Raw genomic sequence first — 25,929 nt, forward strand, 5'->3', positions numbered from 1 at the left:
GCGGGTCCAGCCTAACAAGACAAGCGTAACTGATGGTAATTAACTGCAACGTTGATATGAATTTGGAATTTGTGACTGGGTTCAGAACACATGACTCTCGGCCTATCGGTGGATATATTGCCCTGCAGACAGTTTTACTTTGTGATTAGCCTGTTATCTAACTTTTAAAACAACATTCAATACCCAAAATATCAGGAAGAAAAATATCTATCCATAGAACCATTTCATATCAAATGTTTATGGAAGTTAATTGGATGTTTTAATCCAGGCTAAATATAATTTTAGAAATGTGTTTTGATGAAGCATTGTTTGATGATGTGAACACTGACCAGTGTCACGGTGACAGGAATTGAAGAGCAGACATTTTCAATTTTCTTGAATAACCTTCTGATATGTTTCTGGCTGTAATTTAGAAATGAGTTCAATCTTTCTGCTTGAAGTTGCTGAGATCATTCAGAATATGTCATCACCTTAGCTTGGTAAAGGGTGGCCGACTCATCCACAATTAACCTCTTTCTCCCGCCTTTGGAAGAGTAATTTTCTGTGATGTGAAAGAAGTGAAATCTGCCAGCATTGACAATCATTGAGACTGTGATCAAACACTTGGCACTGCTTCATAACAATATCCAGTGATGACAGCCAATTAACTCAGGATAAAGCACAGTGCTGTTCACAATCTCAGAACAGAAAAACAATTGTCCTATTATTAGTGGAATATTCTGGAAACGGATTGACACAAACGTATATTAGACACATCAAACAGAACACTAGAAGGCTTGACTAGCCTGAACTTCAACTCATTTTTTAAATGGATGGTGGCAGGGAATCTAACCCAGTCTGATCGGAAAACCATTCCTCCCTCCTAGACATCTCCGTGAAACTGCAGCATTACTCAGGGGGAGATAAACAGGAATACTGGATGGAAAGTTAAATAATTAAGGATATTTCAGTTTCATGGTTAGAAATAATAAATAACATTTTGGAAACATCTCAGTCCATTACACTGAGGAATGGATTTCAAATGAGGATAACTAATATATTTCTTTCAAGAATAATGGGTGCGTCACATCACATTCATTACAACCCCCGGGGCATTGTACTCAACAAAACAAATGACTGGTATAACAGAGAAGATCAGTATCAAATGTTCTATGGGATCAAATAATAGGCCTTCAATCCTAATTCACGGCTCTATTGGTATATAGGACTTCTGTCTCCGAGGCAGAGGGTGTGGATTCAAATCCCAATCCATGGATTTAAGCACAAAAACGTGTCTGATACTCCAGTGCAGTACAGAGAACCTGCTGCACTATCAGGGAGGTTGTCTTGTGATGGAGATCTTAAACCCAGATCCAGTCTGTCACTCAGTGGACATCAATCCCACAGTCTATTGAAGCAGGTTTCCGCTATTCTGGCCAATCAATATCACAACAAAAAACCTTCTTTTCAACAGCATAAAAGCCGCACATTTCTATCCCGCTCCAGTTCTGAAGAACCGTTTAGGACTCAAAGCGTTAACTCTGTTTCTCGCTCCACCAATGCTGCCAGACTGGCTTTGTTTGCCCAGCACTTTCTGTTTTTATTTCTGATTTCCGATGTCTGCAGTATTTTGCTTTAATATTATTAATTAGTGTCACAAGTCGGCTTACATAAACACTGCAATGAAGTTACGGTGAAAATCCCCTAGTCGCCACACTCCGGCGCCTGTTCGGGTGCACAGAGGGAGAATTCAGAAAATCCAATTCACCTAACAGCACGAATTTCGGGACTTGTGGAAGGAAACCGGAGCACCCGGAGGAAACCCACGCAGACACGGGGAGAACGTGCAGACTCCACACAGACAGTGACCCAAGCCGGGATTCGAACCTGGGACCCTGGCGCAGGGAAGCAATAGTGCTAACCACTGTGCTACCGTACCACCTGTTGGTGTGAGCTCAAGTAGGGTGCTCCTTCCAAGGGCCAGTACAGACCTGATGGGCCGAATGGCCTCCTTCTGCACTGTAAATGCTATGATAAGCAATTTTGTAAACACATTGTGGATTCAATTATTGGGACATTTCTAACACTCAAAGCGGGAGAGTGGTCCGGATCTGCTCTGCTTAAAGCAAAACTGCAACCAAAACTGGATCACATGACACACCTCCTCTGAGTGATGTATTGCTGCAATCCCTTAAAGGATTATTATTATTATAAGTACAGTCTTGGTACAAGAAAGTGAGAAGAAAATCATGGGGAACAACAAAATTGAGGGGGAAATTGCGATAGGTAGATAGATTAGAAACTCAAAAAACTAAAATGAACAATTTGAATAGCCGCTAACTTGGAGGCAGAAAAGAGATTCACTCACTGAGCAGAAGGAAGGAAGATATGTTCGAAATTTTGAGAAGCCTGAGGATAGATAAGTCCCCTGGGCCTGATGGGATATATCCTACGATTCTTTGGGAGGCGAGGGATGAGATTGCAGAACCTTTGGCTTTGATCTTTATGTCCTCACTGTCGACAGGAATAGAGCCAGAAGACTGGAGAGAGGCGAATGTTGTCGCCTTGTTCAAGAAAGGGAATAGGCATAACCCTGGGAATTATAGGCCGGTTAGTCTCACTTCAGTCATAGGTAAATTATTGGAAAGGATCCTGAGGGATCGGATTTATGATCATTTGGAAAGATACAGCTTAATCCAGGATAGTCGGCACGGATTTGTGAGGGGTAAGTCTTATCTCACAAGTTTGATTGTATTCTTTGAGGAGGTAACTGAGTACATAGATGAAGATAGAGCAGTTGATGTATACATGGATTTTAGTAATACGTTTGATAAGGTGCCCCATGGTCGGATCATGCAGAAAGTAAGGAGGCATAGCATAGAGGGAAATTTGGCCGATTGGATCAGTAACTGGCTATCGCATAGAAGACAGAGGGTGGTGGTAGATGGTAAATTTTCATCCAGGAGCCCAGTCACCAGCGGGTACCACAGGGATCAGTGCTGGGTCCTCTGCTATTTGTGATTTTTATCAATGACTTGGATGATGGAGTTGAAGGTTGGGTTAGTAAATTTGCTGATGACACCAAGATTGGTGGAGTAGTGGATAATGTGGAGGGCTGTTGTCGGCTGCAAAGAGATATTGATAGGATACACAGCTGGGCTGAAAAGTGGCAGATGGAGTTTAACCCTGATAAGTGTGAGGTGATTCATTTTGGTAGGACAAATTTGAATACGGATTACAGGGTCAACGGCAGGGTTCTGAAGAATGTGGAGGAGCAGAGCGATCTCGGAGTTCATGTCCATAGATCTCTGAAAGTTGCCACCCAAGTGGATAGAGCCGTGAAGAAAGCCTCTAGTGTGTTAGCATTTATTAACAGGGGGATTGAGTTTAAGAGCTGTGAGGTTATGTTGCAACTGTACAAGACCTCAGTTAGACCACATTTGGAGTATTGTGTGCAGTTCTGGTCACCTCATTATAGGAAGGATGTGGAAGCATTGGAAAGGGTGCAAAGGAGATTTACCAGGATTCTGCCTGGATTGGAGGGTAGGTCTTATGAGGAAAAGTTGAGGGAGCTAGGGCTTTTCTCATTGGAGCGAAGTAGGATGAGAGGTGACTTAATTGAGGTTTATAAGATGATGAGAGGGATAGATAGAGTGGACGTTCAGAGACTTTCCTCGGGTGGATGCAGCTGTTACAAGGGGGCATAACTATAAGGTTCATGGTGGAAGATATAGGAGGGATGTCAGAGGTAGGTTCTTTACTCAGAGAGTGGTTGGGGCGTGGAACGCACTCCCAGCTATGGTAGTGGAGTCGGACACTTTAGGAACTTTCAAGCGGTTATTGGAGAGGCACATGGAGCACACCAGAATCATTGGGAGTCGGTTGATTTGATCTTAGTTTCAGACTAGTTCGGCACAACATCGTGGGCCGAAGGGCCTGTACTGTACTGTACAGTTCTATGTTCTATGTTGTAACTCAGAACACAAGAAGAATCCCAGACGCAAGAGAGAGGTAGCAAAAATAAAACAGCCAGGAATTGACCAGCAGTGTAGACAACAGGAAATAAGGGCAGACAGAGAGTTGGAGAGGAAACCAGATTGTACAGGGGGGAGATAAATCAAAAGTAATTAAATGACCTGACAGGGACTGTGAATGATAACTAGATCAATAATCTTTCATCTTCCCCTGTAAATTGAAACTTTACTCAGACTATATTTTCAAATATTTTGGAGAACATGATGAAGAGCTTCTCTGCCGGCATTTTTTCCAGAAACTATCCCAGATTTCGAGAGCATTTTCCAATTTTCCGATTTTGTTTCATATTTGTATTTAAAATATAAAATGAACATATTAATTTGCCTGGTTCAGGAGCGTAATAAGAAGATGAGCTATTCGAAGAAATTAAAATAAAGAAGGACTTCCAATCCACAACACTTCTGCTTAGTTGTGTCGACATCACAGACTGATATCCACATTCACTATCATTCCTACGGGGAGTAGGAGTTAAACCAACCACAGCCTGCTGGAAATTAACATATTAAGACGGAAATAATCTCACGATGGGTCTGGAAGATTTCCAGTGATTGGAGCTGTGACTATTTCTTTTAGCAGCTTGTTCCATTGTGGGGTTGTCCTTGGGAAGAAAGATGTTGAAACATTGTCTTAGAAACAAATGGGGTGGGATTCTCTGTCGACCGGCGAGGAATTCGGAAACACGATTGGGCCCAGAATTGATTCCCGTGCCGAAATCACGGTGGGTGCCAATTTCACGGCAAATCACAATTCTCTGTCGCCTCGACAGTGGCATCAATACATTCCAGAACGCACGTAGAGTAAACATCGTTGGCACATCATTCGAGGGTCCAACCCGATACTCTCCGGGGCCTCCGTGATGCTCCTCCCCCGATGGCGAGGTTCACACATTTAATAACCGTGGAACTAGCGGTTTGGCTGCTGAGGGGGAAGGGGGTACGGAAAATGACCGACATCGCCATAGTGTCCTGACAGCTGTGCTGTACGAGCTTCTGCCAGGGCCGGAGGGGGAGTTGCGGTGGGTGGCCAGGATTTGGTCTTGTGGTCAGGGTGGATGGGCACAGCACACCATGGCCGCAGCCGGCAAGGCAGTGGTGCAGCTGCACATGCCACTGACTGCCCATTGTGTATTTAGTGCCACGGGCCATATAGGTCCCCCCCCAGGACAGCCCCCCCCAGTGCCCTCTGACCCCAGCCGACCCATCAGCTGTATGGGCGCGTCCAGCACCACCTGTGCCATCCTGTTGGTTGGGTTGATGTGTGCAGGGAGCGAAGTGCGTATCTGCAGCTGCAGCTTGTCAGCCTCCTGAGTGTCTGTCACGAATCCAACACCGTTTCTCACTGGAACTGATTGTGTTCCACGTGGCGTCAGTTCGAGCCCCTCCACAATTACTGAATCGGTCCAGGTGCGGCGACAGTTTTGCTGTCGTGGAAACTCCACAAATCCTTCCCGGCATCAAGACTTGGTCTCAGGAATGGCGGAGCCGCCAATGGTCTTTGTAGTTTGTGTGGATGGTGACCTCCGGTTTTGTCATTGCCGGAGGGCACCAGGTACTGGTTTTTCCCACCAGCCCATTGCATATCTTATAGAACCCGGACCCCAGACCCCAGCCGGGAACATTACCTGGACCCGGCGCTGGTTCCCTCCCTCTGGTCAAAGAACAAAGAAAAGTACAGCACAGGAACAGGCCCTTCGGCCCTCCAAGCCCGTGCCAACCGTGCTGCCCGACTAAACTACAATCTTCTACACTTCCGGGGTCCGTATCCCTCTATTCCCATCCTATTCATGTATTTGTCAAGATGCCCCTTAAACATCACTATCGTCCCTGCTTCCACCACCTCCTCCGGCAGCGAGTTCCAGGCACCCACTACCCTCTGTGTAAAAAACTTGTCTCGTACATCTCCTCTAAACCTTGCCCCTCGAACCTTAAACCTATGCCCCCAATTGACCCCTCTACCCTGGGGAAAAGTCTCTGACTATCCACTCTGTCTATGCCCCGCATAACTGGGGCCCAGTTCCTGGGTGTGTCAATGTCGGCTGCTGCCTCTATGGTGTTGATGCCTCCAGTATCCAGGCGTCACGGTCTAATTGGGAAGCCAGGCAGTAATACTCGCCTGCGTCTCCCCACGGGAATCCACTTGGACGCTGCGGAGTGCTCACATCACAAACACATTGTCAGTTCTATATCAGTGATGGCCTTCAGTTGTGCGGCCAGAGGCCACCACGGTCAGTGGGAGTTAAAGGGACCCTCACCATGGGGGTAATGGTGAGGCGAACAGGCAGCAGCTGAGGTTGCCCCTGGTATGGGTATACACGATCCGGGGGGATCGTGTATACCCATACCGCATGTTGGACCCGTGGGCGCTGAGCCCATCACCTTCCAGCCCTGGGGCACCCCCCCCCAGCCCCAACTGAGCCCGTTCCCCCCCCTGCCCCACCCGGGGGCTCCCCCATCCACCCGAGCCCTGTGGTACCTGGGCTGATTGCTCGATTTCGAAATGGCTCCACCCCTCCTCCGATTGCGCCAGCTTCATGATTTTAAATAGGTGCTAAACCCGGGGAGGGAACCAAGGGCAGCACGGTGGCACAGTGGTTAGCACTGGAGGGTCCCGCTTGGGTGACTGTCTGTGCGGAGTCTGCACGTTCTCCCCGTGTCTGCGTGAGTTTCCTCCGGATGCTCCGGTTTCCTCCGGGTGCTCCGGTTTCCTCCCACAAGTCCCGAAAGACGTGCTGTTAGGTGAATTGGACATTCTGAATTCTCCCTCTGTGTACCCGAACAGGCGCTGGAATGTGGCGACTAGGGGCTTTACACAGTAACTTCATTGCAGTGTTAATGTAAGCCTACTTGTGACAATAATAAAAATGACTAAAAAATAAACGGCACCCTTGTGACCTCTCACTGGGTCGGCGGTTAGATTATGAGAGGCTGTTCGATCAGGCTTCCTTCCCGTTCACGGGATGGAGATTGGTCTTCATTGGTGATTGTTGGTGTCTCGCCACGCTGCATCGGGATTCGGATCCTGCCAACGGGAGCGGGCTGGTAAGATTGGGAACTGATCGGCGCCCAGCGCGGTTCCCGATTTCGGATGTTCCCGCGATCTAACTGGCTCATGGGGAGTTGCCCGTCGTGGCACGCCCGTTAGATTGCGCCCCCAGTGTCGAAAGGACGTTAAGTTTGGGGGCCACATACTGTAAGCAGAATTAGTTTTTGCTTTTCCTCTCCTGAAATTTCATTTGTGACAAAAAATAGAGAATCTTTCAATGTCGAAAAAATAACCGAGTCTTTCAGCGTCAGGAACGCAGTGTTCAGGCTGTGGGTCAAAAACAGAGATTTTGCAAAAAGGGGCATTTTTGTTTAATGTGCTGTTGCTGTAGAGATTTTTGTTTCAACTTTGAAGTCAAACCCTTCCCCAACACCCACCTAGCCCCCCCACAACTCCCACCTAGCCCCCCTCCCAACACCCACCTAGCCCCCCCACAACTCCCACCTAGCCCCCCTCCCAACACCCACCTATCCCCCCCACAACTCCCACCTAGCCCCCCCCCACAACACCCACCTAGCCCCCCTCCCAACACCTACCTAGCCCCCCCACAACTCCCACTTAGCCCCCTCCCCTACTCCCAACTAGCCCCTCCCCCACAACACCCACCTAGCCCCCCCACAACTCCCACCTAGCCCCCCTCCCAACACCCACCTAGCCCCCCCACAACTCCCACCTAGCCCCCCCCCATAACACCCACCTAGCCCCCCTCCCAACACCTACCTAGCCCCCCCACAACTCCCACTTAGCCCCCTCCCCTACTCCCAACTAGCCCCTCCCCCACAACACCCACCTAGCCCCCCTCCCAACACCCACCTGGAGAGGAAACAGTCAGTACAGGGATCCCCTGTGGTCGTTCCCCTGAGTAACAAGTATACCACCTTGGATACTATTGGGAGGGACGACTTCGACTTACCAGGGGTAAGCCATGGGGTGCAGGTCTCTGGCACAGAGTCTGTCCCTGTTGCTCAGAAGGGAAGGGGGGAGAGGAGTAGAGCATTAGTCATTGGAGACTCCATAGTTAGGGGGATAGATAGGAGATTCTGTGGGAACGAGAGAGACTCCCGGTTGGTGTGTTGCCTCCCAGGTGCCAGGGTGCGTGATGTCTCGGATCATGTTTTCGGGATCCTTAAGGGGGAGGGGGAGCAGCCCCAAGTCGTGGTCCACATAGGTACCAACGACATAGGTAGGAAAAGGTTCGGGGATGTAAGGCAGGAATTCAGGGAGCTAGGGTGGAAACTTAGATCTAGGACAAACAGAGGTATTATCTCTGGGTTGTTACCCGTGTCACATGCTAATGAGACGAGGAATAGGGAGAGAGAGGAGTTGAACACGTGGCTACAGGGATGGTGCAGGAGGGAGGGTTTCAGATTTCTGGATAATTGGGGCTCATTCTGGGGTCGGTGGGGCCTCTACAAATGGGATGGTCTACACCTGGACCAGAGGGGTACCAATATCCTGGGGGGGAAATTTGCTAATGCTCTTCGGGAGGGTTTAAACTAGTTCAGCAGGGGCTTGGGAACCTGAGTATAAGCTCCAGTAAACAGGAGGTTGAGAGTAGTGAGGTCATGAGTAAGGTTTCAAAGTTGCAGGAGTGTACCGGCAGGCAGGAAGGTGGTTTAAAGTGTGTCTTCTTCAATGCCAGGAGCATCCGGAATAAGGTGGGTGAACTTGCGGCATGGGTTGGTACCTGGGACTTCGATGTTGTGGCCATTTCGGAGACATGGACAGAGCAGGGACAGGAATGGTTGTTACAGATGCCGGGGTTTAGATATTTCAGTAAGCTCAGGGAAGGTGGTAAAAGAGGGGGAGGGGTGGCATTGTTAGTCAAGGACAGTATTACAGTGGCAGAAAGGACATTTGATGAGGACTCGTCTACTGAGGTAGTATGGGCTGAGGTTAGAAACAGGAAAGGAGAGGTCACCCTGTTTGGGGTTTTCTATAGGCCTCCGAAAAGTTCCTGAGATGTAGAGGAAAGGATTGCAAAGATGATTCTGGATAGGAGCGAAAGCAACAGGGTAGTTGTTATGGGGGACTTTAACTTTCCAAATATTGACTGGAAGCGCTATACTTTGAGTATTTTAGATGGGTCCGTTTTTGTCCAATGTGTGCAGGAGGGTTTCCTGACACAGTATGTAGATAATCCAACGAGAAGCGAGGATTTGGTACTGGGTAATGAACCAGGACAGGTGTTAGATTTGGAGGTAGGTGAGCACTTTGGTGATAGTGACCACAATTCGATTACGTTTACTTTAGTGATGGAAAGGGATAGGTATATACCGCAGGGCAAGAGTTATATCTAGGGGAAAGGCATTTATGATGCGATGAGGCAAGACTTAGGATGCATCGGATGGATAGGAAAACTGCAGGGGATGGGCACAATGGAAATGTGGAGCTTGTTCAAGGAACAGCTACTGCGTGTCCTTGATAAGTATGTACCTGTCAGGCAGGCAGGAAGTGGTCGAGCAAGGGAACCGTGGTTTACTAATGCAGTTGAAACACTTGTCAAGAGGAAGAAGGAGGCTTATGTAAAGATGAGACATGAAGGTTCAGTTAGGGCGCTCGAGAGTTTCAAGTTAGCTAGGAAGGACCTAAAGAGAGAACTAAGAAGAGCCAGGAGGGGACATGAGAAGTCTTTGGCAGGTAGGATCAAGGATAACCCTAAAGCTTTCTATAGATATGACAGGAATAAAAGAATGACTAGGGTAAGAGTAGGGCCAGTCAAGGACAGTAGAGGGAAGATGTGCGTGGAGTCCGAGGAGATAGGAGAGGTGTAAATGAATATTTTTTGTCAGTATTCACACAGGAAAAAGACAATGTTGTCGAGGAGAATACTGAGATTCAGTCTACTAGACTAGAAGGGCTTGAGGTTCATAAGGAGGAGGTGTTAGCAATTCTGGAAAGTGTGAAAATAGATAAGTCCCCTGGGCCGGATGGGATTTATCCCACAATTCTCTGGGAAGCTAGGGAGGAGATTGCTGGGCCTTTGGCTTTGACCTTTAAGTCATCTTTGTCTACAGGAATAGTGCCAGAAGACTGGAGAATAGCAAATGTTGTCCTGTTGTTCAAGAAGGGGAGTAGAGACAACCCCGGTAACTATAGACCAGTGAGCCTTACTTCTGTTGTGGGCAAAATCTTGGAAAGATTTATAAGAGATAGGCTGTATAATCATCTGGAAAGGAATAATTTGATTATAGATAGCCAACACGGTTTTGGGAAGGGTAGGTCGTGCCTCACAAACCTGATTGAATTCTTTGAGAAGGTGACCAAACAGGTGGATGAGGTTAAAGCAGTTGATGTGGTGTATATGGATTTCAGTAAAGCGTTTGATAAGGTTTCCCACGGTAGGCTACTGCAGAAAATATGGAGGCATGGGATTCAGGGAGATTTAGCAGTTTGGATCAGAAATTGGCTAGCTGGAAGAAGACAAAGGGTGGTGGTTGATGGGAAATGTTCAGACTGGAGTCCAGTTACTAGTGGTGTACCACAAGGATCTGTTTTGGGGCCACTGCTGTTTGTCATTTTTATAAATGACCTGGAGGAGGGCGTTGAAGGATGGGTGAGTAAATTTGCAGATGACACTAAAGTCGGTGGAGTTGTGGACTGTGCAGAAGGCTGTTGCAAGTTACAGAGGGCCATAGATAAGCTGCAGCGCTGGGCTGAGAGATGGCAAATGGAGTTTAATGCAGAAAAGTGTGAGGTGATTCATTTTGGAAGGAATAACAGGAAGACAGAGTACTGGGCTAATGGTAAGATTCTTGGCAATGTGGATGAGCAGAGAGATCTCGGTGACCATGTACATAGATCCCTGAAAGTTGCCACCCAGGTTGAGAGGGTTGTTAAGAAGGCGTACGGTGTGTTAGCTTTTATTGGTAGAGGGATTGAGTTTCGGAGCCATGAGGTCATGTTGCAGCTGTACAAAACTCTGGTGCGGCCGCATTTGGAGTATTGCGTGCAATTCTGGTCGCCACATTATAGGAAGGATGTGGAAGCATTGGAAAGGGTGCGGAGGAGATTTACCAGAATGTTGCCTGGTATGGAGGGAAGATCTTATGAGGAAAGGCTGAGGGACTTGAGGCTGTTTTCATTAGAGAGAAGAAGGTTAAGAGGTGACTTAATTGAGGCATACAAGATGATCAGAGGATTGGATAGGGTGGACAGTGAGAGCCTTTTTCCTCGGATGGTGATGTCCAGCACGAGACATATCTTGAAATTGAGGGGAGATAGATATAAGACAGATGTCAGAGGTAGGTTCTTTACTCGGAGAGTAGTAAGGGTGTGGAATGCCCTGCCTGCAACAGTAGTGGACTCGCCAACACTAAGGGCATTCAAATGGCCATTGGATAGACATATGGACAATAAGGGAATAGTGTAGATGGGCTTTAGAGTGGTTTCACAGGTCGGCGCAACATCGAGGGCCGAAAGACCTGTACTGCGCTCTAATGTTCTATGTTCTAGCACCTCCCCCAACACCCACCTTGCCCCCCCAACACCCTCCTAGCCCCCAACACCCACCTAGCCCCCCAACACCCTCCTAGCCCCCCACAACATCCACCTAGCCCCCCCAACACCCTCCTAGCCCCTCCAACACCCACCTAGCCCCCCCACTCCCTCCTAGCCCCCCCAACACCCAACTAGCCCTCCAACAACCTCCCAGCCCCCCAACACCCAACTAGCCCCCCAACACCCTCCTAGCCCCCCCAATACCCTCCTTGCCCCTCCCAACACCCCCCTAGCTGCCCCCAACACCCTCCTAGCCCACCCCCCGCAACACCCTCCTAGCCCACCCCCCACAACACCCTCCTAGCACACCCCCCGCAACACCCTCCTAGCCCACCCCCCACAACACCCTCCTAGCACACCCCCACAACACCCTTCTCACCCCCCCACAGCACCCACCTAGCCCCCCAACACCCACCTAGCCCCCCCACTCCCTCCTAGTCCCCCCAACATCCTCCTAGCCCCCCCAACACCCATCTATCCCCCCAACACCCTCCAAGCCCCCCCAACACCCTCCTAGCCCCCCCAACACCCTCCTAGCCCCTCCAACGCCCTCCTAGCCCCTCCCAACACCCTCCTAGCTGCCCCCCCAATACCCTCCTAGCTGCCTCCCCAACACCCTCCTAGCCCACCCCCCACAACACCCTCCTAGCCCCCCCCCACAACATCTTCCTAGCCCCCCCACAACACCCTCCTAGCCCCCCCAGCCCCCACAACACCCTCCCTGCCTCCCGGCTTCAGAAGCCGGCGATTTTCCTCATCGCCAATGTAATAGCCACAATGCTCAACAACTACTCGGCAGGTGAAAGTTAATACATTTGTTTTTTGGAGTTTGACCATTTGCAAAGAAGGACAAAAAATGCCACCTTACTCCTCGACTCCCCGGGTGTCAACTGGTCAACACCCAACCGTCGGTCCGCGAGCTTGGAACCGCGGATCCGGGAATCAATTACAAACCCGCCATCTGCCTCTCCACAGGATCTGCCGCGTTACCACAGATTCCCATTCCAAATTTCCGATCCAGGATGTGACACTGCTGTATTTCCCACACTGCTTCCTGCAGAATCCTGTACCACTTGTTTGGATCATTTCAATCTGATTGATATCTCTCGCTACAGAAGGATTGCACACACTGCTTACATATTCCAGGGTTATACAAGCAAATGTTTGTTAAGTTTTAACTCTGGAAATTTCCTTCATTAGAAAAATCATTGATAACCCTATCCCGTGAGAGATATTTGTACATTTGATGTGTAATTGTCAGTACTGAGCAGAGATTGAACATTGTTGTCTAACACGATTTACGGTCGGCATCCAGCAGTGCCCAGATTCAGATTCCAGGACTTACTGTGGAGCTGTGTGCTGATACGCGTTGTTACTACGTCAGCAGAACAGTTCCCTGCAAAGGCAAAATGTACAGAATAGTGGGACTCTTGCGAGGAGGCTGGAAAGAAGGTACAAATTCTCATCTCCTGCCAGAGAGAAATGTTTATTGCTGGATTTTTCCCTCCGAATATATTGCTCGAAGCACCAAATGCTGAAACAGCTCCAATAATGTTCTGCTGAACAATCGGTTGTTCAGCTTTCTCCATACCCACCTGACAACCTGACCTTGCTATTTTTCAAATATTCCTTCAGTCAATATTCTGGAAGATTCTTCTTCTACTGAAACACTTTGGCGTTAAGCATTTTGTAGCTCAAAGATTTAACATCACATTTGTAAAACATTGCAGAGTAATCAGTACCTGGGACATTGAGACCAACATTTACATCACGTTATCATTCACCAAAAATGTGGAAAAGATCCACAAGCAACAGGTGCAAGAGTCAGGTGAATATTATTCCTGACATTCAGTATAACCTTGGAATATGCTTGGTGGAAAATTGCTCTCTCTACGGCATTAATCACATGTAAATCGCGAGGTTGTTTGTGTAATAAAACTGATTTGGCAGACAATCTAAATGCATCTTCCTTTGAGTTTTTAAAACATGCTTTACAGGTGTTGAGGCAGATCTTTCCGTGAAAGCCACCTACATTGAATTTTGCTGGATTAGTTTTCCAAATCTTACAAGTCTTTACGTGCATATTTTCTCTCATTGTCCTTGATCTAGAAGAGTTGCACTAAAGTTTAACCACAAGCAGTGTTAAAAATAGGAGCGGTGCTCTAAATGTGCCAATATATATTCATGCCATATGTTCTGTCCTTCTGATTGCTGGGCAGCAGTTAAAGGAAAAGGTCCCTGTGAATTTGGCACAATCCTTGCTGGCATTCCAATTCAAATAAAACATGGCATTTTCTGCTTTTGCAGTTGGCATCCGAGGATCTTCCACCCATTCAAGTAAGAATGGAAAGTGGAGAGCTGGTAGCTGTGAAGTGGAAACTCCCAGCCAAAGAATTTCAACAGAATTGTTTTTTCTTAAGAAATATGCTAAGCTAATTTTCACAAAAAAACTCAAACACACAGTATCCCCCTTTGCAGGGTCCTCAACAGAAACAGAGAATAACGTTCCACATGTCACATCAAACAATTATAGCATCATTAGGTTTTCTAATCAAAGCACAAGGAACTATAATAGCCAACGCCTCCACATCTCTCTTGTGGTGATTTCCTGAGTGCGGTTTCTCTCGTGCGCCAGCAGCATCATGTTTGGTGTTGTGTGGTCTGTCAGCACAGAGTTACTTTTTTGGGAAGTTATTTATGTTAATTTCCCTTTGCCGCATGGAATTGGAAAACTGTGGTCAGTGTCACCACTTTCCTTGTCCTTATTATTTTCCTCTTCACTCATTTTGGCTTTGCTGCATTGCCCAGCTCTTCAATCAACGTTGGATTAGAGAAAGTTAAACACAGCAAATTTTAATCCATTTTCCCCTCTGTTGGCAGATGGGAACGACCGAGCTCCAAGGCCGAATTTTCCAGTCCTGCCAATGGCAGAACCCCCGCTGCAAGTTTCCAGGCGCCGTGGGATGATTCAAAGGAGGAACCCCATTGGCAGCACCGGGAGCAGATGGACCTGCTACTGGCCAATGGCGGACACCCTCCCGCCTCCTTCCTCACTGCCTCCCCCCTCCTCCCCCACTCCTGCCCCCTCTCCCTGCCCCCCTCCTCCCACCCTCCTCCCCTCCTGCCCCCTTCCTCCCCCTCACCCTCCTCCCCCTCCCGTACCCCTCCTCCTGCCCCCCTCCCCCTGCCCCCCTCCTCCTGCCCCACCCTCGCCCCTCCCACCCCCCTCCTCCCCCTCCCCCTCCACCTCCTCCCACCCCCACCTCCTCCTCCCCCTCCCCTCCCCTCCCCTCCCTCTCCCCCTCGTCCCCTCTCCTTCCCCTCCCTTCCCCCTCCCCCTCCTCCCCCCTGCCCCCTCCCGCCCCCTCCTTCTCCTCCTCCCCCTCCTCCCCCTCCTCACAACCCCTCCCATCAGACTCTCTCCCCATCAGACCCCACCATCAGAGACTCCCCAACTGAAACAGGCCCTCCACCCCCGGTTCTCCTTTCAGGCCCCTTCTCAATCCCCTTCTTTATTGGTCATGGCCCTTTCAAGACCTGCCCCTTGGCCCCCTGGCAATTCCAACATGGCAGGGGGCACCTGCCCTGCCATGTCCCCGACCACCCACGGGCTCCAAAGGCCTCTGCGTTCCACGGTGTGGTCATCCCTTCTGGCCTCTGTTGATGGAGACCACTTATGATTCTGATCGGCCTCATGTTGCGCTGGCATGGGCGGTGACTCAGAGAGCTGGGAGACTGGGTAAAACTTGGAAATGTACATTTAAATGAGTGAAACAAATTGCGTTGGGTGCTGTGGGCTGGGAATATCACGTACCATATGGCGCCCGGCGCAAATCCCGTTTAGGGGCTCTCCCGTTATTCTTGGGGTATTGCGGGATGTGCACAAGGCGCAAAGCGGAGGGAGAATTGCTCCAACATAAATGAAAATGAAGCACTTGATATCTAGGAGCCAAATTACAACATGATAATGAGAGAAATAACAATCTGACAATATCTATGATGTCTCCTTTTCACCCTGTGAGCAATGGTATAGTTTGGGATGAGACAAGTTTCTTGTATTGGAACAAAAATATAAACAATACATCACAAAAAGTGCTTTGGAAGAATAAAAAACATGTGTAGGGGAGGAGGAAAAGTTATTTTTACCTCAGGCCGATGACCAACTTCAATGTAGGCACAGACTGGGTGAAAAGCTCCTGTTCCACAGGCATACAGGTGGCTTTGGTTATAATGCTGCAGAACGCGGATGAAATTTGCACATTCTTTCTGCATGAGAGATAACATGAAAGGAATTCAGATGATTAGTCCAAGATTTTATACATGAGCTGTCTTCAACTCTAACATTTTTTGGATCTTCCTGTCTATTTCTGAAGCTGCTGTCTTCATTCTGAAAACATTGAAGATTTCCATTTCAGCAGTAAGACAGTTTTGCTCCTTACTTTGAAATAAACAATGTAGAAGCGGGAAGATTTCCACTCTTATTGCCCACAATGTCTTCTGCAATAACAAAGCGTAACTTTCTGAAGAACATATGGCAAATGGATACTGAATCCATTAATCGTACAGTGCGTACATAGTTCAGACATCAGAACTGTTAGCATATCAAATCCTAACCCCAACCCTAACCCCAACCCAAACCCTAACTGTAAGCATATCAAACCCTAGCCCTAACCCTAACCTCAACCCCAACCCGAACCCCAACCCTAACCCCAAGCCTAACCCGAACCCAACACAACCCGAACACCAACTCCTACCCAAACCCTAACCATAAGCATATCAAACCCTAGCCCTAACCCCAATTCTAAACCCAAACCCAACCCAACCCTAACCCCAAATCCAAACCTAACTGGAAGCATATCAAACCCTAGCCCTAACCCTAACCTCAAACCCAACCCTAACCCCAACCCTAACCCAACCCAACCCTAACCCCAAATCCAACCCTAACTGTAAGCATATCAAACCCTAGTCCTAACTCTAACCTCAACCCCAACCCTAACCCCAACCCCAACCCTAACCCAACCCTAACACCAACTCCAACCCAAACCCTAATCGTAAGCATATCAAACCCTAGCCCTAACCCCAATCCTAAACCCAAACCCAACCCCAACCCTAACTATAAGCATATCAAATCCTAACCCCCACCCCAACCCTAACCCTAACCCCAAACCCAACCCTAACCCCCACCCCAACCACACCCCAAACCACCCCTAACTATAAGCATATCAAACCACTATTATTTTAAGATAGATAAACATCTAACGGGCATGGTTTGCTGATTATGACGTGTTATTTACCCATATGGAGCCCCATCTACTCTGAAACGTTGGAATTGGAAAAGTTAACTATTTATGTGTAGGAAACAAATTGTTTTCAATTATACACTTATCTCGGATGTAATTCCCGGGCTAGTTTGAGGTTGATGAAATGTAAACTAATCCTGCAGATCTTGAACATGTTTAGACATAAACTATCTTCCAGTCAGCTGATAGATTCCTTATAGGAATCGATAGGCCAGGGTTGGTTGAAGACTTGCTGTTATCACTGGGGAGACTGTTCAGGAAATAATGGTGTCATGATTCACACAATTATGCTCACTAAGCTAATAACTTACGCCTATATTTAACCATTTGCAGCTCCGTCGCTTATGTAATGAACGGTGATTGAGACTTTGCTGTATTAATGCTGCTGTGATCATTGCTGTCTCTTAGACTGAGCCAGAACAGATCTGGGGAGGTGCGGATGCTGGGATTTTAAAGGAATTGAACGGCAACGTTTCAAACAGAACTTTAACAGGGGAGAAACAGCAGCAGTTTACCGAGAGTTTAACTAACATCACAGCAAATAATAAAATACAGGCAAGACGATCGATAAACTGGAGTGTTTCATGGTCTAAATGTATTTGCAGAGTATATAGATATATTTTAAAATTGTATTATTTTCTTGGGTTTTGCTTCACCGCACGAATCATTATAAAACAAACAACCTCATGGTTGACGCAAGGCATTGGGATCTAGGTGATAATTGGAAACTGTTGAAGAATCCAGCCAGAGATAGTCACTGAATGGTGCAAAGAGTAAAGTTTTAAAGACAAATTCCTGTTAAAGGCCCGTGACAGGATTGAGCAGATAAAATAATCGCCTCAACTGAAATTTCATTCATTTCCAGACAGATAATTCACTGTAGGCGTAAGACTTTAAAAATGTCAGCTTAAAATATCACATCGATGACTTCTCGAAGCTTATTTTATTATCTCTTGTTGCGAATCAATCAGATCCAGTGACAGAGCCACAGGGGGTTAAATGACGGTTATAATTACAGTGGAATCATTCGTTAGCTAAACAGAACTGACCAATACGAATCGGAACCGTTTGGCAATGTTACTGTGAAATAATCCCATTCTGGTGTGTTGTTAAGTTTTACACAGGATCAATTTCACATTATGATGGGGATCCCTTCTCTGTTAGAAACACCCCAGCAGAGACAGGTCGCCATTGGACGTCGAAAGGATCTTCCGATCCTGTCAATGTCGATGGCCCTTTGCCCGGGGAACGCGCTGTGGGGGCCACCTTCAGGATGTTGGGGGGGGGGGGGGGGGGGGTGAGTGCGAGATTGAGAAAATCCTGTGCTGGCAGGTTCACTGACAACATTTCACCTTTGAGCAAGACTGTGCCAGCTTCCTGCCCAACAGGAGCAAGTAGCAAATCAGCAGCAAATAGGGTCCCATGCAGGGGCGAATTAGTAACATTGCCAGGATTTTTCAGATGGTGGGCTGATTCCACACTGAGGGCTCTCCTCCACACGGTTGGCCTGGCAACTGTGACCCCAGTTTATTTGAAACATTAATTTTACAACGCTCAGAAGCCACTTCCTGCTGACCTTCACAGGGGCCTTCACAGTCCCACAACCTCCCGAGGGACTGTCAGCAGCCCAGAGCGTCAAGCCACCCCCCATTGACACTCCTGCTTGCTCACCCATCTTTAATTGGACGGGGTTCACAGAGGAGGCCTGTTACTACGTTCCCTCCGGGAAGATCAGACAGGAGGTTGGACCTCAGAAACTACTGGAGTTAGGACCTGGATATGGTCCACGCCCTCCTTTAAAAATTAAAGAAATAAGACTCACCCATGTAGCTGATTCCACCCACATACCACCCTGAAGAAAAAAATATTCTACAGCTGCTGCAGATTGTGCACGGGTACAGAGAATGGCCCAAAGTCAGACTGCTCATTTGGAGAGTTGATGCAGACACGATGTGCTGAATGGCCTCCTTTCACCCTAACACTTCTGTGATTCTGTGATTCAAACAAAACTTCAGCATATTCATCCTGACACCTTCAAACCTGGTTCAGCGGAACTGAAACATCAGAAGCCGCAACCCCTTCCTTCAACAAACAAAATGCCAGTTCATGTTGCAATCTGTCTTTAAGGGGTAGCAGCATGTCATCATTGGAAGGGAAGTGTGTCATGTGATCCAGTCTCAGTTTCACTGTGAGCAGAACACAGCCCACACAGCTCTGTTGTTGGTGTCTTCAAGCGTTCTATCCATTTGCCTAGCCGAAATAAATGAATCCGCCGTGTGTTTACCTAATCCCTGATAAGTGATTGTTGCTTTTATATCTTTACAAATAGGCGGCAATTTTAGCTGCACTGTGTTTGTATTATACATATTATTATAGCTTCCAAATCGATTCCGCTACAGCAGATTTTCTTTTGCAATACACCTACAGGTATTTTTGCATGAAGCCTGTTCCATGTATACATTATTCTGTGACATTTCTGCAATGGAAATGTTAAATCAGAGTACTCGGAAATATTAAATAACACTGGGACATACATGTACTAAAATAATATTTGTGACTTTCTCTAAAAGAGATTAATATTAATTTGATGAAATACGAAAGTTGGTTAATCCCATTAAAAAACTCATTTGTTACATTTAGCAGTATTCTGTTAAAAATTTAAACTTCAGTGAATGAAGTTTGGTGCAGTAACATTACTTCTGTGGACAATATCCACTGACCAGAAAATCGTTCGGTATTACAAAGTGATTTTAATATTGAAAAGGTTTGAAGCATTTTAGATATTAAAGTGACGCAGTTATCCCAACCCTGACTGTGCTGATACACAGAGGGGTTGGGTACAGAGATATCGGGCCAGGATTCCCATTCTCCATGTTCTCATACTCTGAAGATACCTCGGAAAATTCACTGGGGGACCCTTGGAAGTCCCAACACAAAGACTGCAGAGGATTTGCTTGGGAAGTTTAAACCTCCGACAGACAATTATCCTGCAACCAACGTAAACCAATACTTCGATTTGAAGCAGAAACTTCAGATGGTTCCGGAACTCTGAGCAGAATAGTTACATAGGAAATGTTAGAAGAAGTAAAACCATTTCAAATCCTGTGTAGTCACAGCACTGACCTCTCCCCCGCCACCCCCCCCCCCCCCCCCCCCCACTGGCCCCTCCTGACTATTACCCCATCCACTGACCACCCAATATCCAACTGATCTCATTATTCCCAACTATCCACAAACCACCTCACCCTTTGCGACTACCCCATCCCAGCCCCTTTGACTACTTCCCATCTCCTCAACCACCTGACCCTCACCCCAGTCTCATCTACCCTCCCAACTATCTGACTATCATCCCAACCCCACCCCATGACCTTTCCACTGCCTCAATCTATCTATCTCTCACTCCCAACTGCCTTCCCAACCCCACTCTCTGATGACTTTTCTATTCACTCAACTATCCTCCCAACTACCCACCCAACCCCCTCCACTACTCCTCCAATAACCTGACCTCCTGTGACTACCCCCACCAGGCCACCCAACTCACCCCAAGCACCTGACCCCACCCTGGTGGGTCTCAACACTCCACCATCACCCAGATACCCTCTCCCCGCCCTCGCAAAGTGGCTGGTGCCGTTAAATTTACCCACTTTTGGCAGCCAGTAAAACAGAGGTGTGGCTTCAAATGTTGCTGCCCTGCTCTGGGAGTACCCGGGGACCAGCTGCCTGCACCAGGCTGACAGCGGGGAATCCAGTCAGACATGTGCATTTCCCAACCTGGATAACTGAAAATGAGCAGAGTGACATCTGACAGTGGGGATCTGGGTCAATCAGCAATGTAATAATATCTTTGTTTATTATTCCTAAAAATAGGAAAACTGAGGGAAAAAATGTGTGTACCCAACAACGTTACATCTGCTGCATTACATAACAGTCATAGCTTTAACCTCGTCATCTCCTCAATGGAGGCATTGGATTGGAATTGAATCCCAATGTGCTTCTTTCTCCTTGACCTCTTACAGAGTACAGCAACTAGCATTAGCTCTGAATTAACACCACAGGTTCCTTTGCTAGTTGGTTTGGTTAAGTTTAAATACCGTCATCATAACGTTGGCCCCAACCATCTTTCCCACTGAATTGCTTTGTAAACTAAAACAGCAGCAAATGGGTTTGTACTGAGGGGGTAGTTCTGCTCTGTAGCAGATACCAGACATTTCCTTTCACACTTACTAAAATGTCAGCAAAGTTTTCTTAATGATAATTGGAAAGCTTTGGCCAGATTTACGTAAATCCTGAAGACTAGTGACAGCCCACACGAACAGTTTTGGGAGGCAGCTAATCCCCAGGCAAATGTTTAAGATCTGTAACACTGATTAAAAAGTGAGATACAAGCTTTCCAGCCCAGTTATAAAAACAACAGTCCATCTGTATAAACATGCTCTACACAGAAGCAATTGGAAGAAAATAGAACCATCTGGATGTACAGGAGCAGCTGGATTTAACGATTGAAATATTTTGTGGGGAAAGTATATTTAGATTAAGTTTTGACATCCCGCTATGAAATAATGGTGAATCTGAAATAAAGTTGACAAAACCATTGTAAACATTGTTTGCCTCAAGTAAACTGTGAGACAGATAGTCAGGTAAATAGGCACACTGGCTAATTTCCATTCATTCCTTTTCCCAATTAATTCTCCCACTCACAAACATAATGACCGTCTGTGACTGCATGGCAATGCTCTTGTCTGCTGCTGCTCACCCGTTTATTGTGTGTCACTGTTAGTCACAGTGAGTCACACTTGCATCTGAGTCAGGAGGTTGTGCATTCAGGTCCCACCCCAAAATTGGGTACAATTTGTTTTATTCATTTATGGGATGTGGCATCGCTGCCTAGACCAGCATTTATTGCCCTTCCCTGAGTGCCCTTGACAAGGTGGCAGTGAGCTGCCTTCTTGAACCGCTACAGTCCAGGCAGAAATTTCAGAGCAACTGCTGCTCCATCATTGGCACACAGCAGGATTCTCCTTTCTGTCTTTCAGGTGAAACATTCAATGACATTTCACCTTGGCCAATAGCTGGTCATTAATTCCCATTGCTGTTTGTGAGAGCTTTCTGTGGACAAATTGGTTGTTCTGTTTTCACAAATTACGCAATGACTTCAAAAACACTTCATAGAAACATGCATAAAAAATAGAAGCAGGAGGAGGCCATTCGGCCCTTCAAGCCTGTTCCGCCATTCATTATGATCAGGGCAGATCAACAAGTTCCATACCCTGACCCCACCTCCCCCTACCCCTCAGATCCCTTGATCCCGTTAGCCCCAAGAGCTATATCTATTTCCTTCTTGAAATCACACATTGATTTAGGATAGAACATAGAACATTACAGCGCAGTACAGGCCCTTCGGCCCTCGATGTTGCGCCGACCTGTGAAACCACTCTAAAGCCCATCTACACTATTCCCTTATCGTCCATATGTCTATCCAATGACCATTTGAATGCCCTTAGTGTTGGCGAGTCCACTACTGTTGCAGGCAGGGCATTCCACGCCCTTACTACTCTCTGAGTAAAGAACCTACCTCTGACGTCTGTCTTATATCTATCTCCCCTCAATTTAAAGCTATGTCCCCTCGTGCTAGACATCACCATCCGAGGAAAAAGGCTCTCACTGTCCACCCTATCCAATCCTCTGATCATCTTGTATGCCTCAATTAAATCACCTCTTAACCTTCTTCTCTCTAACGAAAACAGCCTCAAGTCCCTCAGCCTTTCCTCATAAGAGGCGGAATTCTCCAACCCCCCGCCGGGTCAGAGAATCGCCGGGGGCTGACGTGAATCCCGCCCCCACCGGTTGCCGAATTCTCCGGCACCGAATGTTCGGCGGGGGTGGGAATCGCGCCAGTTGGCGCCCGCCCCCCCCCCCCGGCGATTCTCCGGACCGCGATGGGCAAAAGTCCCGCTGCTGGAATGCCTGTCCCGCCAGCGAGAATCAAACCACCTCTCTTACCGGCGGGACAAGGCGGCATGGGCGGGCTCCAGGGTCCTGGGGGGCGCGTGGGGCAATCTGGCCCAGGTGGGTGCCCCCACGGTGGCCTGGCCTGCGATCGGGGCCCACCGATCCGCGGGCGGGCCTGTGCCATGGGGGCACTCTTTTCCTTCTGCCTTCGCAATGGTCTCCACTATGGCAGAGGCGGAAGAGACCCCCTCCACTGCACATGCGCGGGGATGCTGTGAGCGGCTGCTGACGCTCCCGCGTATGCGCCACCTGGCAAAGTCAGTTTCCCGCCAGCTGGCGGGGCAGAAATCAGTCCGGCGCGGGCCTAGCCTCTCAAGGTTAGGGCTCGACCCCTCAAGATGTGGAGGATTCCGCACCTTTGGGGCAGCGCGATGCCGGACTGATTCGCGCCATTCTTACCGCCGGTCGGTAGACATCGCGCCGATTGCGGAGAATCCCGCCCAAGGTGGCTCACGGTAAAAAAATCATCTGTGGGGTTTTGAGGAGAAATCCACAGACATTCACTTGGGTTCAGAGAAGAGTGTGTCTGACCATGGCCAGCCTGTCTGCTTAAAAGGGACTTTGTGTTAATGAGACCATTGTAGTTTAAAATGCAAATTGTAACTTGTGTTAATCTTAAAATCTGTGTATATTTATTAACTAAGAGGGGAGTAAAGGAGCATTGTGCTACAGAAGAGCCAGGAAATGGCCATCGACAACAAGCGAGAATCTATCCAGCTCCTCTTGACAGACAATGCATTACTATTGCTGAATCCTCAACTATCAACACCTTGGTGCTTCCCATTAAGCAGAAACTGATCTGGAGTCATCATATTGATGTTGTGGCTACAAGAGCAGGTCAGAGGCTTAGCATTCTGTGGAGAGTAACCCACGTCCTGACTCCCCAAAGCCTGTCCACCATTTACAAGGCAAAAATCAATGATAGAATTGGCTGTGTGAATGCAGCTTCAACAACACTCCAGAAACTCAACACCTTACAGAACAAAGTGCACCACCACCATCCTTCACCTGGTCAGGAACAAGCTTCCCAGCGGAGTCGACATCGTCTACAGGATGATCGGAAAACCTTTCAACCTCAACCGGTTGAAATTCAAGAAGAAAACGACATTGACATCTGGCTGGGGCGATGATATCGCCATCTCCACTCTCTCAGAAGAGAATCCCGAAGCCACCTTCACGGCACATAGGAGGAATCGTTCAACCCGCCCCAGTACAAGATCCCGTCTCTCCCTCCATCAGGGTCAACTGAGAAGTCCTACCAAACGTGGAACATTTCCACTACCTGGGGAGCCACCGGTCATCTCCAGCTGACATCAATGCAGAAATCCAACATCATATCCGACCTGTGAGTGCCTCCTTTGGATGAGAGCCTTTGACGATAGCGAAATCTGTGCAGAAACCAAGATTCTCGTGTATCAGGAAGTCATTATCCCAATTCTTCTACACAGTGCTGAAAATTGGACAACAATAGTTCAAGGCCCTGGAGAGGTACCATCAATTCTCCACATCAGCTGGGAGGACAGGAGTATTGACATCAGTGTCCTTGAAAAAGCCAATGGCATCAGTATTGAGGCCATGATCATCTGAAACAAACTCCATTGTGCTGGCCATGTGCTTAGGATGTCAAGAGTTCCGACTACCAAAGCAAATCTTCTTTTCCCAGAATCGTCTTTTCTCAGCTTAAGAAAGGCTCCTGAACAAGAGGAGGGTAAATGGAAGACTTCAAAGACACCCTGAAGGCTCTCCTCAGGAAATGCAAACTGGACATCAATGCCTGGGAGATCCTTGCTCAGAAGAGACCTACTTGGAGAAACCGCTTGATTGAAGAGACACAATTCTTCAAGAGCACGCAATGGCAAGAGGAGGCGCAAGAAAGGGGCCCGAGAAAGGAATACCAGCGATCTAGAGTCCAAGGACCAATCCCATGCCCTGGAAACACCTGTCAAGTGTGCGGTCAAAATGCAGCTCTAGGATCGGGCTCGCAAGAACCAGCAGAAACCATGACCAGTAACCCAGAGTTTCTGAGGTGGACAATCGTACTCGTTACCGAGTGATCGCTGAAGAAAAGAGTCACATTTGGGATAAACGTCAAAATGTAGTTCAATCAGTCAAAGTTAATGGGAGAAAAGAAACAAAGGAGTTTTGGTAAATGTTCTTTTCTTCAAATGTCAATAATGTTGGTCTTAAGCTCAATATCAAAGGTATTGAGAAAATGAGTGGAAATTTCTTTAATTGATGGCTCATCATCCTGAAGTTAAAACAAACAAACTGCTGGCAGAATCAATGAATGAATAATTCAATGTACTGAGGTATTGGAAGTTCAAGAGCAGCATGTTTTCCAAACTATAACTGCACAAAATATTGACCACAAATTAATCACCTCATGTCCTCCAGAGTACAAAACAAAATGATCGCTCTCGCATTTAAATAGGGGCCGGATTCTCCGGCCTTTGGTTGGTGGTCGGATTCTCTGTTCCCACTTATAGCGCACCCGGCACGGATTTCCCAGTGGCATGGGGGGATTTCAGTGGGAAATCGCATTGACTCGCGGCAAAGTAGAGAATTCCGCCACCAGAGAATGGAGCAGGCAAATTCTTCAATCTCGTTAGCAGCGGTAGCAGAGCGGACTCGCAACGGAGAATCCAGTCCAGCTTCTTAACAATAAAAGGAGATCGGAACAGTGGTTTATTCCAGAACACCAGAACACAGGAAAACTGGCTAATGTGCAACTCAATTCAATCCTTGAACTGCTGAAAATCTCATCAAACTTTCCCAGTTTTAGATAGTTATACTTTCTTACTCATACCCACAGCCACAAGGGATCACATATCTGTGCTCATTGTTGTTTTCCTTCCTTCAGTTCCATTTTTATTGTCTCTTATTAATGTGCATATCAATACCAACTTCTCAGATTGTCAGAATGAGATTCTCAAAGATGCCCCTGTCCAAATAAGTTGAAATTGCTCCTTAAGGAATAACAATTAAACTGAAGTCCATTTGCCAGCGGTTCTTATCTATGACCCTGAACATTCACAAAGTCACATTGAGGCATTCAACTATGATA

The 25,929-nt window shown here is 47.5% G+C and overlaps 1 protein-coding gene across 2 annotated transcripts in view; it reads right to left on the bottom strand.

Moving 5' to 3' along the window:
• sema3ab (sema domain, immunoglobulin domain (Ig), short basic domain, secreted, (semaphorin) 3Ab) overlaps nt 1-25,929 on the bottom strand; it is a 597,101-nt gene that overhangs the window by 183,401 nt on the left and 387,771 nt on the right. For both annotated transcript variants that reach the window (XM_072470939.1, XM_072470937.1), the window contains exon 5: nt 15,703-15,822. In XM_072470939.1, the coding sequence (XP_072327040.1) occupies nt 15,703-15,822 (120 nt within the window). The remainder of the gene's footprint in view (nt 1-15,702; nt 15,823-25,929) is intronic.

This window comes from Scyliorhinus torazame, chromosome 13, assembly GCF_047496885.1.
Source record: "Scyliorhinus torazame isolate Kashiwa2021f chromosome 13, sScyTor2.1, whole genome shotgun sequence".
NCBI lineage: Eukaryota > Metazoa > Chordata > Chondrichthyes > Carcharhiniformes > Scyliorhinidae > Scyliorhinus > Scyliorhinus torazame.